This window comes from Varanus komodoensis, unplaced genomic scaffold (assembly GCF_004798865.1).
Source record: "Varanus komodoensis strain SLA01 unplaced genomic scaffold, ASM479886v1 scaffold16, whole genome shotgun sequence".
Classification (NCBI taxonomy): Eukaryota; Metazoa; Chordata; class Lepidosauria; order Squamata; family Varanidae; genus Varanus; species Varanus komodoensis.
The window spans coordinates 9,109,443-9,126,224 of NW_025335468.1; the positions used below are offsets into that span (position 1 = coordinate 9,109,443).

The 16,782-nt window shown below is 43.7% G+C and overlaps 1 protein-coding gene across 1 annotated transcript in view; it reads right to left on the reverse strand.

Moving 5' to 3' along the window:
- TRPM5 (transient receptor potential cation channel subfamily M member 5) overlaps positions 1 to 16,782 on the reverse strand; it is a 57,960-nt gene that overhangs the window by 15,433 nt on the left and 25,745 nt on the right. The window contains exons 12-16 of the mRNA XM_044426089.1: positions 16,059 to 16,181; positions 13,282 to 13,405; positions 9,103 to 9,248; positions 7,195 to 7,307; positions 3,635 to 3,730 (exon numbers count right to left, since the gene is read on the reverse strand). Of these exons, the coding sequence (XP_044282024.1) occupies positions 3,635 to 3,730; positions 7,195 to 7,307; positions 9,103 to 9,248; positions 13,282 to 13,405; positions 16,059 to 16,181 (602 nt within the window). The remainder of the gene's footprint in view (positions 1 to 3,634; positions 3,731 to 7,194; positions 7,308 to 9,102; positions 9,249 to 13,281; positions 13,406 to 16,058; positions 16,182 to 16,782) is intronic.

The window sequence follows — 16,782 nt, forward strand, 5'->3', positions numbered from 1 at the left end:
TATGTTGGCAATTTGATCTCTAGTTCCTCTCCCTCTTCGAAATCCTGCCTGTACTTCTGGTAGTTCGTGGTCCACATACTGCTGGAGCCTAGCTTGTAGGATTTTGAGCAGCGTGTGAAATGAGTGCAATGGTGCAGTAGTTTAAACATTCTTCATTCTTCACCTCCACTAGCTTTGTTGCTGCTCAGACTTCCTAAGGCCCATTTGACTTCACATTCCAGGATGTCCAGCTCGAGGTCAGTGACCACCTCAGCGTGGTTATCAGGGACGTTAAGCTCTTTCTTGTATAGTTCTTCTGTGTAAACTTGCCACCTCTTCTTAATCTCTTCTGCCTCTGTTAGGTCCCTGCCATTTTGGTCCTTTATCATGCCCATCTTTGCATGAAACATTCCTGTCTCCAATTTTCTTGAAGAGATCTCTGGTCCTCCCTATTCTATTGTTTTCTTCTATTTCTTTGCACTGTTCACTTAAGAAGGCATTCTTATCTCTTCTAGCTATTCTCTGGAATTCTGCATTCAATTGTTTGTATCTTTCTCTTTCTCCCTTGCCTTTCGCTTCCCTTCTTTCCTCAACTATCTGTAAAACTTCCTCAGACAGCCATTTTGCTTTCTTGCATTTCTTTTTCTTTTGTATGGCTTTAATTGCAACCTCTTGTACAAAGTTGCAGACCTCCATCCATAGTTTTCAGGCACTCTGTCTATCAGATCTAATTCTTTAAATCTATTTGTCACCTCTACTGTATATTCATCAGGGATATGATTTAGGTCATACCTGAGTGGTCTAGTGCTTTTCCCCACTTTCTTCAATTTAAGCCTAAATTTTGCAACAAGAAGCTCATGATCTGAGCCACAGTCAGCTCCTGGTCTAGTTTTTACTGACTGTATAGAGCTTCTCCATCTTTGGCTGCAGAGCACGTAGTCAATCTGATTTCTGTGTTGACCGTCTGGTGACGTCCATGTGTAGAGTCGTCTCTTGAGTTGTTGGAAAAGTGTGTTTGCTATGACCATCGTATTCTCTTGACAAAATTCTACCAGCCTGTGCCCTGCTTCATTTTGTACTCCAAGGCCAAACTTGCCTGTTATTCCAGTTATCTTTTGGCTTCCTACTTTAGCATTCCAATCCCCCATGATGATAAGGACATCGTTTTTTGGAGTTAATTCTAGAAGGTGTTGTAGGCCTTCATAGAACCGGTCAACTTCAGCCTCTTCAGCACCAGTGGTTGGGGCATAGATTTGGACTATTGTGATGTTGAATGGTTTTCCTTGGATTCAAACTGAGATCATTCTGTCATTTCCTACTCTTTTATTGACTAAGAAGGCTACTCCATTTCTTCTGAGGGATTCTTGCCCACAATAGTATATCTGATGGTCATCTGAATTAAATTCACCCATTCCTGTCCATTTTAGTTCACTGATTCCTAAGATGTCGATGTTCAGTCTTGTCATCTCTTGTTTGACCACATCCAGCTTGCCTTGATTCATGGATCTTACATTCCAGGTTCCTATGGAGTATAGATCTTTGCAGCATCGGACTTTCCTTTCACCTTCAGATACATCGGCAACTGAGTGGCCTTTCGGCTTTGACCCAGTCGCTTCATTCTTTCTGGTGCTACTAGTACTAGCCCTCTGCTCTTCCCCAGTAGCATATTGGACACCTTCCACCCTGAGGGGCTCATCTTCCGGCATCATATCTTTTTGCCTTGTGGTACTGTCCATGGGGTTTTCATGGCAAAGATACTGGAGTGGGTTGCCATTTCCTTCTCCAGTGGATCACGTTTTGTCAGAGCTCTCTGCTATGACCTGTCCATCTTGGGTGGCCCTGCGTGGCATAGCTCATAGCTTCATTGAGCTATGCAAGCCCCTTCGCCACGACAAGGCAGTGATCCATGAAGAGGGGATGTCTCTAGAACTGATTATTTATGGGGAAGAAATCTAACTATTGCATAGTGTTTTAGCCAAAGTAATAACTATTCCACATCATGGGAAGGAGTCAAGTGAAGACATTCAATCTTAACTTGGCTGCCTATACCATTGATTTCAGTGGGAGTAATTGCAAAGGGTATACTTTTGATCTTGGCTAATGGCACTAAAGTTGAAGGTGAAATCAGGTTTGTGTGGCTTAGTGCCCAATGAGGCATTACTTTAAACGTGTCCAGCAGCAATGCCTTCTTTTCACTTTTATGTGAAAGGAGGGCCCCCAATCAAAGCTCGCTTCCTGTACGCATACTCACCTTAGGGTCCTAATCTGGATTTTCAAAGCTCCACCCTACACACACACACACATCCACCCTACACACACACACACACACACACACACACACACACATCTGGACTGGGGGCTCTGCACATATTCCAAAATAAACGTGAGGACAAAAAGACACATCTGGTAGACCCACATTTAAAAATAATGTGGTCCTCAACCCTCTTTCTATTTGAGGCGGGCAATGTCTCAGCTACTTTGAATTTTCTAAATACACCAAAATAACTTTCCAAACTGATTTCTTGCACAACAACAAAATGCCTAAATAAATTCCAGCAAAACACGCCTTGGGAAATCCCCAAAGCCCCCTCCCTAAGCTTTTCGACAGTGGAGGAAAAGGAAGCAGCACCGTCAGAGTTGCTGAAATTGGCCAGTGGACTGCCCCCCTCCTCACCCGACCCGCCAAACGTTTGTCCATGCAGGCAGACCTGCATTCACAGATCCAAATAGCCAGTGATGTTGAAGACTTCAAATGTCCCCTCCTGTCCATTTTCCAACTGCAAACACAGTGTTCCTCTGCCTCACAGTAATGTGTGGCTGATTAACAAGAATTTAATATGAAATGAAGGGGAGATGTTGCAGTGACTGTTAGAGTAGCAATTCACCTCTTGATAATATTTCTAGAGACAGCTACCTTAGAACTGGATATTGAGAGAATTACATTGCCATCTTAGTCTGCTCTACATTTGCTTCCAAAACCGAGAACATCCCTTTGCTCTGAATCTGGCACCCTCTATGTGGACCCTAGAACCACGCTAATCATGCCACTGCATGACTGCCGCTGCAATCATAGTCTGCAGCCACCGGTTCAGAGAGAGGCACGGCTTGCTATTCTTCAGAGAATGGCTCTTTCTAAAACTTGTGCAACTGGCTGCCATGCACCCATTTCACTGCTGTTCTTCCCACCCGTCTCCCCCACCTTAAATGAAAATGCTGTAACTCAGGTATCAAAACCCTGTATAATATGCAAACCAAGGGCCTCTTGTCAGGTCTGTTGGTTTGGGGGGGGGGGGTAGGGAAACAGAATTTCTATGCGGCACAGCTTGAAACACTTTATAGGATTGTTGCTTCAGTCCTTGACTTCACTACTGAGCTGTACAAGTGAGAACAGATGGCCATCCTTCTTAAACCTTGATAGGCCCGGGCAGCGAGTGACGTCCATTCTTCTATATATATTCCATACTCCATTTCCTCAGTAGAAACAGCACCAATGTTACAGGTGGGTACTTCATGAAGATAAAAGACCAATCATGATTTCCCATCCAGTAGCCCTGTGGACCTCCATTTATCCTAACTGGCTATTAATGCCCGAGAAGTGTCTTCTTTTGTTCTCTCTTCTAAAGCTTCTGGATTACATTAATCTTTGCAGCCTTACCTCTCTGCTTCCTTGGGAAAAAGCAATGTTCTTTCAGTATCTGGATTGTCAAGGTCTTTTAATGACTCTGCTCCCTGCATCAATTGTGTTTCCTCACTGCAAAAGAATAGATTTACTTTAAAAAAATTGGAAAAGCAGGGAGACTACTGCTGAGATGAGGGTGAGACTTTCAATGTGGCTATGAGATTTTTACCACCACTTTAATAACGCACCATAAGCCATTTCAACATATCCTATGGACACACCAAGGGTGAGAGCAAGGTCATAAATCTGATACTGATAATAGGTAAGTAAACTAAAGCTGCACAGGAACAGAAGGCTTTCTCCACCACAATCCAGGTAGAACTCCAGTGACACCATTCTGTTTTCAGTGACTGTATTGTCCTTCCTCTAAAATCATTAAGTTAACCCAGCCTTCCCCAACCCTGTGCTGTCTGGATGTACAACTACTACTGGCTGGGATGTTGGGAATTGTATTCTAAAACATCTGGATGGCACCATGTTCAGCAAGGCTGCATTAGGTCATTGTGCCTAATGTACTCCCCACCATGCCGTCCCTTCCAAGTGAGAATAACCACTGAATCAGGAGATTCCCCTCTGTACACACAGGGTGAGCTGAGAATACCAGAGTTTCCAAAAAAACATGGGTCTTCTGGAATGAGAGAACAATCAACTCTTTTGTGGCAAAGCATGCTTTCATGGATGAAAGCTTATCTCATCAGATGGGATTTGATCCCCAAAATGTCCTGCTGCTTGCACTTGGATAGAAAGAGGTTCAGCTGCCTCTTATCTATTTAATTAATTTATACGTTACCCCACAGGCTTTCTGGGTGGCTTACAACACAATAAAATCAACAACTCACAATAAAACTGATCATACAAATCTATATATAAAAGCTACTAAAATTAAATAAGTCAAAATATATAATACATACATGGGGATCCAAAAAAATAAAAATACAGACCAATTAAAACATAATGTCCATATGTAGCAAAATTTAATAGAATCACAAGGTAGAAGCATTTAATGGAATAAAATGGAATAAAATCTTTTAATCATCATTAAAAATCAGACAACAATTCACCTGTTAAAATAACAATAGGACAGAAACATCTTAAATTGGTGTCTAAAAGAAAGATGAGTGGGCATCAGCTGAACCTTCAGCAGGATTGAATCTCAGAGCTGGGGCACTGTGACTGAAAGCCCTCTTCCTTGCAAGCTTGCCCCTCACTTTATTAGAGGGAGGGATACAGGGGAGGGCTTCAGACAAAGACCACGGTGACTGGGCTGGTGAATATGGAGAGATCTCTCCATGGTATTAATGCGTATCTTGGGGAGACTAAGGGATTTCCACTTGGCATGGGTATACCAAGGGCCTTCCAGAGTGACAGTTTCCAGGAAGATCACCAACAGAGGTATTGCTGACAAAAGGACCTTTCGAAGTAGTGTTTTCTTCAGCAGGCACATTAAATGCTTAGAGCAGAAAAAGAACTGTAAAGCAAACTGTAGCACAATACATCTGGAGGACCCACACCTTGGGAAGGCTGACTTGTGGTTTGTGGATCAGACTAGAGGAGACTCTGCATATTTACAAGAAAGTGACAGAGAGAGCTGATGGATGAGCCTGCACAAATGAATGAGATAATGTCTGCTCTGGCACATGGTGTACTGTCAAGGGCCAGATTGCTTAAGGATCTGCATAAAAGATCATCAAGGAGAGCGAGGGAGGCTGCACACCCCATCTTCTAGGAAGAGTATCATGAAAATGGGCAGAGCAACCTCGCCACATCCATCGACGGTAAAAGTGTGGCTGCTCCAGTGCTGCATTCCTTTTCCCTTTCATATGGTGTCTACAAGATTGTGAGCTGGCAGGCAGGGATTGTCTGTATCTTCCAGTGGACACAGTTAGAAGGCATCAGGCATAGAAGTGGGGAACCTGTGGTTCCCCAGATATTATTAAACTCCAGCTCCTGAACACCCCCACTCCCCATGCAGCGTAGCAATTGGTGATGGAAATGGGAGTTGCAGTCCGACAGTGCCTGAAGGGTCATAGGCTCACCATCCCTGTGCCAGGTGCTTTATGAGTTAGATTTATTTATTTGTAGACCACCCAATGGCCGAAGCTCTCTGAGCAGTTACCAAAAGTTAAATCCTCCTGATCCTCCTTCCTTTTGGCATTATAGTGATGGCTCAGACATACGATTACAGTCACTAACTTTCTTTTTCCTAGCAGAGGATGATGTAGTAGTACAACATCCAGAAGTTAAATGGGTGCAAGTTACCTCTTGGTTACCCCTCTGTGCCAGGAAGAGTCTCACTAGCCTGAATTTCTGCCTGTCACGAAGGTACAGACTGTGATGTGACTGTACAAGATCAGTTTGGACATAAACTAAGTTGTTTCCTATCCCCTCTCCTGACAAAAGGGAAATAGGTTTGCTTATTTCTAAATCAATCAGCATGAAGCCCCCTACTACTAACATCCCTCCCAACCCCAATTCCTGCCTTGCTCTAAACAACTCTGCTAAGGCAGCAGTGGTGGAGCTCTGGATGCACTGGATGCAAGTGAGTCCCTTCTTCTCTCTCCAGTGCCCAGCAAATTGGTAGCACAGTGGGATGAATGGCTCCATCAGCCTTTGGGAAACGTTTTCCCAAGAGCTACTGGACTTCCTCCTTGCCTGTGCCCAGGGCCAATGTATTGCCATTGCTGCCTTCATGGTATAATATTCTTTTGAGGGAAGGGGGGATGACAGTTCTGGGTAACAAAAGAGCAGATGGATGGTGGGTGGTACGGGAATTTTTCTCCAGTTTGGAGCAAGCATCGTGAGCCCCCAAAGTTCATATCTGGGCCTATATATGGCAAGTGGGGCCAGGGCTTAGGCATGATTGGAGTGGTAGATGCTGTTGCTTGCTGGCTCCCAGCCTGCCCATCAAGCAAGCAAGCAAGCAAGCAGTGGCAAAGAAGAGAAAAAGGGGGAGAATCGAGCAATGGCAACGTGACAATGGCAGGTGCACCGTGAGGGGAGGCTTGTTGAGGGTGTCTTGTTCCAGGGTCCTAGAAAACCCGGAATCAGCACTGATGGCCAGCTTTGTTGGCCTCTCTAGCCTCTCTTAGAAACAAGGGAGGCATGGGCGATTCCACCCAGATTTGAGGGTGCAAAAGTGCCACAATAGACAGCTAACCTGTGAGCAAGCAGAAAGGCCTGCAATTAATTGCTATCTTTGCTTTTTATTTACTGTACTTGCATCTCCACTAGTGAAGGAGCAGATCTGGTTTTCTATGCCATGTTTTTTCATGTGCAATTTACCTTACAGTTCTTTCAGAATATGGAAGGGAATTCTATCATGACACCAATTTATGATTTATTTAGGGCTGTTTTATAGTTTAGAATTATGGTTACAGTTACGATTAATAACCATAATCATTCATAACCCCTTTCCTTTAACAAGGAACCTAAGGAAGCTTACAAGATCCTCCTCCTCTCCATTTTATCTTCATGATAACCTCGCACTATCTTTTCCTCCCCAACTCTCTTTACACAAGCTCCTCTGTGGTCCTTACCGAAATGATATCAAATTCGTGTAGATCAGGAGAGGGCATGCGAATCCACAGATCAGCTTCAAGATTGGGGTGGATGTTGCCATATCTCCCCACCAAATTTTTGTCAGAAAAGCCTGGAATTTTAAGGACCAAGTTATGAAGTTGGCATGACATGACACCAGCTATGAGAATCTGTTCTATGAGCAGACTGTGGCCTAATGGTTCCACACCCTGGGGCTAGTGAGGAGGTTCAGAGGCTCTTGGGGAAAAGGCCTGCAGCGCCTTAAGAGCTCCAGCAAGCTTCCCCTCCCCACCCCAACACTGAGCCCAGCACTGCAGGGTGCACTGACATGGCATGGCAATCCAGCAGCCTCCTGGTGTCCCACCACCAGTGGGCTGCTCTGGCAGGGGTGTCCCCAGAGAGGGTGACACCAAAGGGGAGTGTCCTTTGGTCTGCCTCTTCAGGATGCCTTGACAGTGAGGGTGCCTTTCCATTTCTCCTTTACCTGCTCCTTACTTATAAGGACATATGCCTGAGACTGTGTCTGGGAGGGAGAATATGGGGCCAAGATATTGTGCATCCAAACTGCTGTAGTGCGGGGTACAGGGAGATTCGGGCTGGGAGGAGAACTGGCCAGGTAAGAGGAATGTGGCTCAGACAGCTAACAGCTCAGTGGTGTTCTGGTCGTCTTTCCACATTAAAGCAGTTGAATCTGTGGAGATTTCCCAGGCACAGTCTGGTCCTGTTTGGTGCAGCTTGAGGATGTTGCCCTGGTGCTTGGCCAGGTTCATGCAGCCACGTCTGTACCGGATCCTTGCCCCCTTGGCTTTGAAAACCAATAAGGAAAAAATCCTGCCTCCTGAAAAAGGCAGCGGTGGGACCACTTCAAAGAAATCCTTCCTTGTCCTGGAAGACCTTAATAATTTTGAGCTGATACTTAATATCCTTTTCCTGGTCAAGGTTCTTGAAAGGGTAGTTGACAATCAACTCCAGACACTGTAGGGTGAGACTGATTATTTGGATCCGTTTCAGTTGAGTTTCATGCTCAATTTTGGCAGAGAAACAGCCTTGATTGCCCTGTTTGATGAGCTATGTCAGGAGAGAGACAGAGGAAATTGACCTGGTTGATGCTGTTGGCAGCTTTTGATACCATCAACCATGGTATTCTTTTGAGGTGACTCTCTGGGTTGGGAGTGAGGGAGATGACACTGTGTTGTAGTGATTTCATTTCTACTCGGAGGTGCTTGTGGAATATTGTTCTGCCCCGTAGATTCTCCAGCATGGAGTTCCTCAAGGTTCCTCAATTCTGTCCCCTATTATGCTTAATATCTACATGAAACCACTGAATGGGGTCATCTGCAGTTTTGGAGTGCATTGCCATCAGTATGCTGACGACATGCAGCTCTATTTCTCCTTTTCATCTACAGCAGGTGAAGCTGTGGGTGTGCTAAACTGATGCCTGGCTACAACAACGGACTGGGCAAGGGCTAACTGAAGCTCAATCCAGACAGGCTTGAGATTTTGCTGGTGGGTGGTTCCTTTGGCTGGATGGAAGGTGTCCTGTTCTAGATGGGATTGCACTCCCCCTGAAGAAGCAGGTCTGTAGTTTGGGGGTTCTGCTTGATCCATTATTGTCACTTGAGGCTCTGGTGGCCTCCAGATTCTACAGCATGGAGTTCCTCAGGGGTCTCATCTGTCCCCATGCTATTTAATATCTACCTGAAACGGTTGCATCAGCTCTATTTTTCCCCTTCCTCTTCTGCAGGTGAGGCTGTGGATATGTTCCTGCGATGTAAACATATAACTGGGCCACCCTAATTTCTGGCTCCAGTTATTCTGAGCTGGATAATTGCTACCCTTCCATTCTCAAAATTTAAATAAGCATTAGTAATACCTTCCAAAGGGAAAATCCCCTGGATTTTACTTACCTGCACCCCATCATGAGCAAAGAAAGACTTGGTATCTGCTTCCGTGGCTAAGTGGAGACAAGTAGTTTTGCTCCAGTACCGGTTTTTTCTCACCAGCAGGTCAAATGCTCGATCTTCACTATTGTGGTAGCATTCGCTGAACAGTTCTGAAAAGGCAAATGGAGAAGTGAACAGTCATTGCATTTGTGTGCTATGTACTGTAAGCGGAGATGTTTACCCAAACAGAATTAGAGAATAAAATTGTGTCCTTTCCTGTATCTTTGCATGTGTACACACACACACACTCAGTTCTGCATCTTCTAATGTTATGAAGATAAAAAGATGCATTAGAAGCCTGAAGCTAATAACTTCAATTGGATGCATGTTTAGATAGAAACAGAGTCCACAGCCATTGCTGGGTGAGGCATGCTGGGAGTTTTTTCTGTCTAAACATGCATAGGATACTTCCCTTCATGGTTTACTCACAAGATCACCCATCCTCGTACTTAAGAACTGCTGACATAAGAATGTCAAAAGTGACTTCTGATATACACATAGATTTTACTCATGTGAATTAGTTGATGATGTAACATTTTATATATTTATTATTATTTATTGTTTTTGTCATCGTGCTTAGTGGAATGGTTCAATTTTGTTGTATTTTCCTTACAATTTCCTTACAAGAAATTACAAAATTCTTAGAATCATGGAAGGAATTTCCAAGGTCTTTAGTGACAGGGTGGAGCTAGCTTACAGAACCCTCTTTTGTTCAAGGCAGGGGGTTTTGTGAAACTGCCTTTGAGCATGTCACCTCTGGGGAAAATGAGAAATGAAAAATAAATGTATTCAGTCTAATGTAAAAAATAATCAAAGCTTAAGCCTTGTTAATGATCACACTTGAAAGATTTGTTTTAAGTCTGAATTTGTTTGGCAGTCTTTTTTAAATATCACTTTCACACACTTCTGCATTTCTTGCTTTGCTTTGAAGGAAATTCTCAGCATTTGCATTCCAACCTGAACAATTAGCAGGAAATCATGGGCTCCTAGTGAAAGGGGTCTCTCTTTAAAAAAGAAGAAGAAGAAGAAGAAGAAGAAGAAGAAGAAGAAGAAGAAGAAGGCTACAGAGGAAAGAGCAGTGATTAAGCTAAAGGTAGGAGAGAAGAGGTGGGTAACTCCCACATTTCATGCTCAAAAATCTGTAGCACACATATACACACCCATACCCCAGGAGGGGCATAACTCTGTGGCAGAGCGCATGATTTACATACAGAAATTCCAGCTTCAGTTCTGGACATCTCCAGTTAAAAATACTTGGTAGGAAAAGCCTTTGGAGAGCTGCTGCTGGTCTGAGGAGACAATACTGGTCTAGATGGACTAATAGTCCGAACTTGTGCAAGCCAGCTTCTGGCCCAAAGAGCAAAACAAGGCAATGCATTCATCACACAATTCCAGGTAGGTGAGTCCCTTGCAGATGAGCTGCCTCAGATTCTTTTAGAGCCTGGGCAGGTACGCATAGGGGCAGGTGGTCCTTGCGATACCCTGGTCCCAAGCTGTATAGGATTTCATAGATCACTACAAGCACTTTGGCTTGCACCTGCAAATGCATGGGAAACACTTTTAAAACTGCAAGTTATGCTCCATGTCAGTCAGCAGCCTAACCACTGCATTTTGCATTCCATAAAGTCTGGAAAGGCCTTCATAGGAGCCCTGTGAAGTAGCCAAGCCTGGGTTTTACTAGGGGTGCTTCCAGAGAGAGAGCTCCTTCGCACTCCACTCAGCTGGAAGGCATTGTGTTTTTCCATCTTATTCTCCTTGACTGACTTTCTGTGATAAGAAAAAGTCAGAAGATGCAGGGGGGTGGAACAAGGAAGGGCACCAAACTGAAGACAATGACTTATCTGGAAGTACCATAAGTCAAGGATAACTATCATCAAGCTAAGCTTAAGTCAGTAAATGCTTTGGGCTATTTATGTCAGGTGGAAATCCATATCAGCTACAAATTTGATCTTGTCTCCCGCTCACTTCTGAAAAAGCAAGTCTGTTCTGGGAGACAGTGTCCTTTCAGATTATATTTAAATATCATTAGTCAATAAACTTGGAAATTAAAGGCAAGCATTTATTTGGTGAGAGGTTTGTCTGATACTAACATAAAAGACAATGTTATGATATGCTGAATTCTCATCACAGCATGACTGTTTCAACTTGTTTATTGTTATATGTGGTACAATATTGTCCTAGCTATGCAAAGATACTGATGGCTTCTCCTAGTATTCTTTCTTACAGGTAAGAAGAAGAAGAGAAATAAAACATAGCATATTGTTACAAGTAAGTTTCAGTGCTTTAAACAAATTCATATGAAGCATAACCCTGCCATAATGTGCATTCCAAATTGATCAAACCTGTCCATTTTTCAGAAATAATGATTAGTTTTTACTTCTCCTACATATCATATCTGTTAATACAATTCATCCATCTCTGTTAATTCCAAACTTGTCAATATTCTTTCCCTTACTAAATGAGAATAGAAATCTTCCCATTTTACAAACTCACATGATTTTGACTAAGCTCCATAAGTGTATAATTAAAGATTTCATGATGTGTGAAATACCTTCTTCTAGCTATGTGCTAAATCCCAGACTAAATAGTGCTGTTCATATTTATTGATTATTATTGATTGATGTTTGTTGATCTGCAGAGAACCCAGCATGACCAATATAATCTTCCTGTTCCTCTCCATTTTATCCTCACAAACACTGTGAGGCAGGTTGGGCTCAGAGTCCCTGACTGGCCCAAAGCCACCCCATGAGCTCCATGGCCAAATGGAAACTAGAATTTAGATCTCCCAAGTCCCAGTCGAGCCCTCTCACCACAACACCACACTGACTCCTCTTTCTAATATCATTTGCCTCCAGTACTCAGTCTGCTCCCAACAATCCCACCACATATGATTCAGATATCTGCGATAAAAGCCAAGCATTTCCAGCCTTAAAAGCATGTATCCAAATACATCTTATTAAGCTTTGCAGGTATCAAACACCATATTACTGTTAACTGCACTATTTTGCATTTTGGCTGTTTTTATGCTTATAAACTCTCCTAAGGGCATCTGCTAGCGAACTGTTGTATCAATCTGGTAAACAGACAGATAAAAATAGTTTTGGCATACCTTCAACCATGCTCATTCAGGTTTTAGTATGTTCAAATGTTATTTTATTTTATTTTATTTTATTTTTTTTTTATTTTTTTTTTTTTTTTTGCAGTTTCCTCCAGGCTGAATACTTAGTTTATGTTCCAGGAACACTCATACAGCCTTTCAGGGGAGAACAATTCCCTACCGCCTCCATTCATGTTGCTTAAAGAACATTTAATTTAATTTAATTTATTTTTCTTTTCTTTTCTTTTCTTTTATGTCAAGATTGTGTGCTGAAATAGAATGGAATTCACAGCTTTCTTTCTAACACAGGCACATAAATAGCTCTCTCCCAGACACAGGAATGCACCAGTAACTGTAAAGCCTGGCTACACATTACCCTCATCACATGATAGTAGTTACCTGCTTAGCAGAGAACTCTGAAGGCTTATCCACCAACATAGGTGAGAAAATTGGAAGGGGCAGAAACTGCATGCACCAAGGAGGAGGAACTGCTGCTTGCCCTTCTCTGCTCGCCCCTTAGCTCTCTCTTGACTGACCAATTGCTCCAGGAACTGGGAAGAAGGGGGATCAGGATCTCAGAGGGATGAATGGGGAACAAGAGCAGGGCTTTTCTGTGGTGGTTCAAACACATTTGGGATGAGTAACAAGTTGCATCATAGCAGCTTGCTGTGTGTAAGCTCACTCACTTTCACATTTCAAGTTAGAAAATGCAACATGTATCTTTAAAGTAGTTTTGGGAGAACTGGGGTGCTTTCAGACAGATGGTTCCAACTGCTATCAGCCCAAAGGCATTGTGATAGTCTGCTTTTCCTTCTTAAAGGATTTGTGTTAAGAAAAAAGAGGGAAGCAGCAGTGAGCAAACACAGGAGGGCTGCATTGCATATTCCCCCCCCACCACCACCTGTGCAGGTCTGCAGATACAATGCTAGAGGTGAAGCATGATGCTATGGGCAAAGGGCAACGGTTATACTGCAAGGCCAAGGAGGAATTCCTTTTGCTGGTTGTCCAGACAAGTATTACGCATGGGATCCTGCATAGGTACTTACCTACAGCAAGCTGTTCATATTTCGCTTCTTTCATTCTGCGGACTACTTCAGCTTCTGTCTCCAGGTGGGACATCTCACGGAGGATTTTACAAGCGGCCAGGGCTGCAGCTACACCTTCCTGGCCCTGGAAAGGAAACACATCTCACATGAAATCACTCAGTTGTTCTTGCAATCACTATATGGAAGTTCAATATACTGCTTACCACCACCATCATGTAATTTTATGTAGGCCTACCATATCTAAAAATATTTCAGCAATTTAAAGATAAAGATATATCACAATAAGCACAAAAACATGCACAAGTATGTGTTAGAGCAGCCTCCTTCAACCTGGTGCCCTCTGTAGGTGTTGGACTACAGCCTATTTGGCCTTACTAGTTGAGGATAATGGGAGCCGTAGTCAAACAAATCTGGGGAGCATCACTTGAAGGAGGCTGACATAGAGCTGTTCTTATCACATGGGCTAGGTCTACATGTCTGGTTAGCCTTGAAATCACTGATGGCACATCCTTTCCCTCTAGCTGAGGAAAAGAACAGGATAAATTGACTAGAAAGTGTTCAGCAAGGTACACTGTGTTGTATGAATACATGAGGTCAGGTCCAAGAGAAGAGAATTTCATGGGAGAAAGACCCAACAGCCCACCACAGATTAATTACCTCATCACATGCTTGACTTCTACTATGAATATGCAAGCCCCAGCTGCCATGCCATGTCATCTCAATCCAGATGGTAGAGGTCAATTGAGGGTTAAACTACCTTTCACAACCCACAGTTCATTTCAGGGTTATGCAAGGATTGCTCAGGCAGCTCAAGTAGACACAGCAATCCCTGCTCAGACCTTCTACTTCCAGTAAAGCTGGCCGGCATGAACCACAGCACTTCATGCGCACAATATGGCATGACAGGTTGTCATCTTGTGTGAACTGGCCCAGTGTTAAGCCTGACGGATGTTGGAAGAGTGCATTCACTTGAAGGACTTAAGTTTGGGGGCTTTATGGGGGGGAGTTAAGGCTTAAATCCACTTATGCAAACGTGATGTCTACAATGGTGAAAAGGGAAGCATATATGAACTTTTATCTCCTCCCCTTTAGATTCCACCTTTCATTAACAACTTGTAGGCATTTGCACTCTTCTGGGATCTTCCTACAATAGTAAATCCAGGCTCTCTCTTCAATTGCAGCTCATGCAAGACAGGACTGTCCAAGTTTTGTGATGCTGCGTCCTTTTCTCCAGTCAAGAATTTGAAGGCTTCTCTTTGTTTTACAAGGGGAAACAGAATGTGTTTAGATCTTTATCCTTCACTGCCAGGAAACAAACAAGTCAGAAGATTTACTGCTTCACTACTGCAAGCTGACCACTCCCATCTCCAGTTGAAACAATAAGCATTCTCTGGCCACTTTCAGAGGGAAGGAAGGCTTTTAATATTTCTCTTTCTCATTAGACTTTTGCTTCTTTTGTCTTATCTGGATCACACCTGGCCCTGTGTACAATAGCAGCTCCAGATGCCTGAAGGGCAAAAGGCAAGATAGGCTCAGTGGGCCTCAGTGAATCTACCTTCTCACCACCCTGGCCCCCTCTGCTTTCATCATCGCGCCACTTGCTTGTGTCATTGAGCGAGTAGGAAATGGCATCTACTGCTCCTCCTCCCCACCATTGTTGTTCAGGCAGATCAGGGCATGTGAACAAGCAGAGGAGACGGAAGTTTAAGCCTTTCCTGGAGTGAGGGCTCTGGTGCCAGATGAGGCCTACCCTTCATGGCACTGCATGGCAGCCTCTCCATTTTGAAGGTTCTTAGGTAGCGTGAGACCCTGCGCATGTCCTAGAACAAGGGAAGCAACACCAGGACAAACTGGTGGACCAATTACAAAATGTCAGGTCTTCCTGCCATTTGGCAATCAAGCAGCATGAACCAGCCCAGGGTGGAGTCAAGACTCTCTGAAAGGAAGGGGAAGGGGCCATTCCAGTCTGGGATCAGATCCTTGCATGGGCAGAAGCTAGTCTGGATTCCCACAGAGGAAGCATTATTGGTTATATGCAGCTTGTTAAGAGCATTCATAGAAAAAGCTCTGTCTCACCCCCCCCCCCATGTTAAGCTTCTGTTAATACAGAACTGTATTTTAGGAGTGTTTGTTTTGATCTGCTGAAAAGGAGAAAGGGAGGGAAAAGGTGTTTACCATACTTGCCCAGAAGGGAGCTGGTGAGTGAGTAGGGTGGAGGACCTCCGGCTCCACCTTCTCACCACCATGGTTGCCTGGGCCAGGGCAAGAGGCAGGTGAACAAGCAGGCTGTCATGGTGAAGAACAGCATGTTTAGGGGATGCTGCTACCAGTACCCCCACCCCATGCCTTTTCTTGACACCAACTCTGAACAGGGGTGATTGTGGCCTCCACTCTGTAGGAGGACAGACCTGTGTAGGCCTTACAGTCTGACCTGCCCAAACTAGCCTGGTGCCGGTGAGGTGGTGGAGGACACTATCCCACTGTCAGTGCTGAAGTAAGTAAGATTCAATTGTCGGTCCAGCTAGCATATGAAATGGAGAGGATGCCATCTTTTTCTTTGCTTCAGGCAGCAAAATGGGGCCAGCTCTGCCTAAAACGCAGGTTAAAAACAAATAAACAAACAAACTTAATAACCATCACAGGAGAGGACCCAGTCTTGCTCAGGGCTGTGGCACTGAAGGAGAAGGGCTGTGACCCTTTCCCAAGCTGCACAGTTCCAGTCTGTCTCTCAGGGGGAAAAGAAACAGGTAAAATGTGCATTTCAGCATCTGTCTTACCATAGCCCAGAAGTAGTATGCCATCTTGTGCCGATTTTGAAGCACTGCCCATAAGAATAGGTCTCTCCAAGGATTTTCACTTTTCTGATTAATATCCAAGGGGCTTTTTGGATGTATTTTATCCTAAACAAACAAAGAACTTATACTAATACAACTATAATTCAAAATTAGATATTTTTCTATGCGAACAATCATTAGGATCCTAACTATCAAATGTGTTAGGGATTTCAGGCCCATTGTTTTGCAAATGAAGAGTCCCTCTGCTCTGCAGCAATCCTTTACAGGATCCAGCATTTTTGTAGCTCATCCTGGGCACTGCCACCACCAGCCACTTCCTTACTTGTCACTGGAGAGGGCAGCTTTGCATTCTTAAAGGGATATATACTCTACTGATGCTAATTAAGTGAATTAGGATGGTCCAAGTGAGTACATCACAGCACAGGATCTGGATCAGGTAACTGTGGAACTGCATTTCCTACCTTATACACTTCTAAACTAGAGCAGGAGATGAATTCTTTAAATTAAATTATGTGTGTTAAGGAGCATCTGACAACATTGGCTATATGGGCAAACCCTCTATAAAGCTATATTTTTGTAATGCTCTGAAGGGGGAATACCTCTCTAACAGAGACAAACATTATGCTTCCAAAGTGTCTGTATTAGAGCTTTTGTGCCCAGTTATTAATGCAAAAGCAGGATGAGGGAATTCAGCAGCAAAAATTCA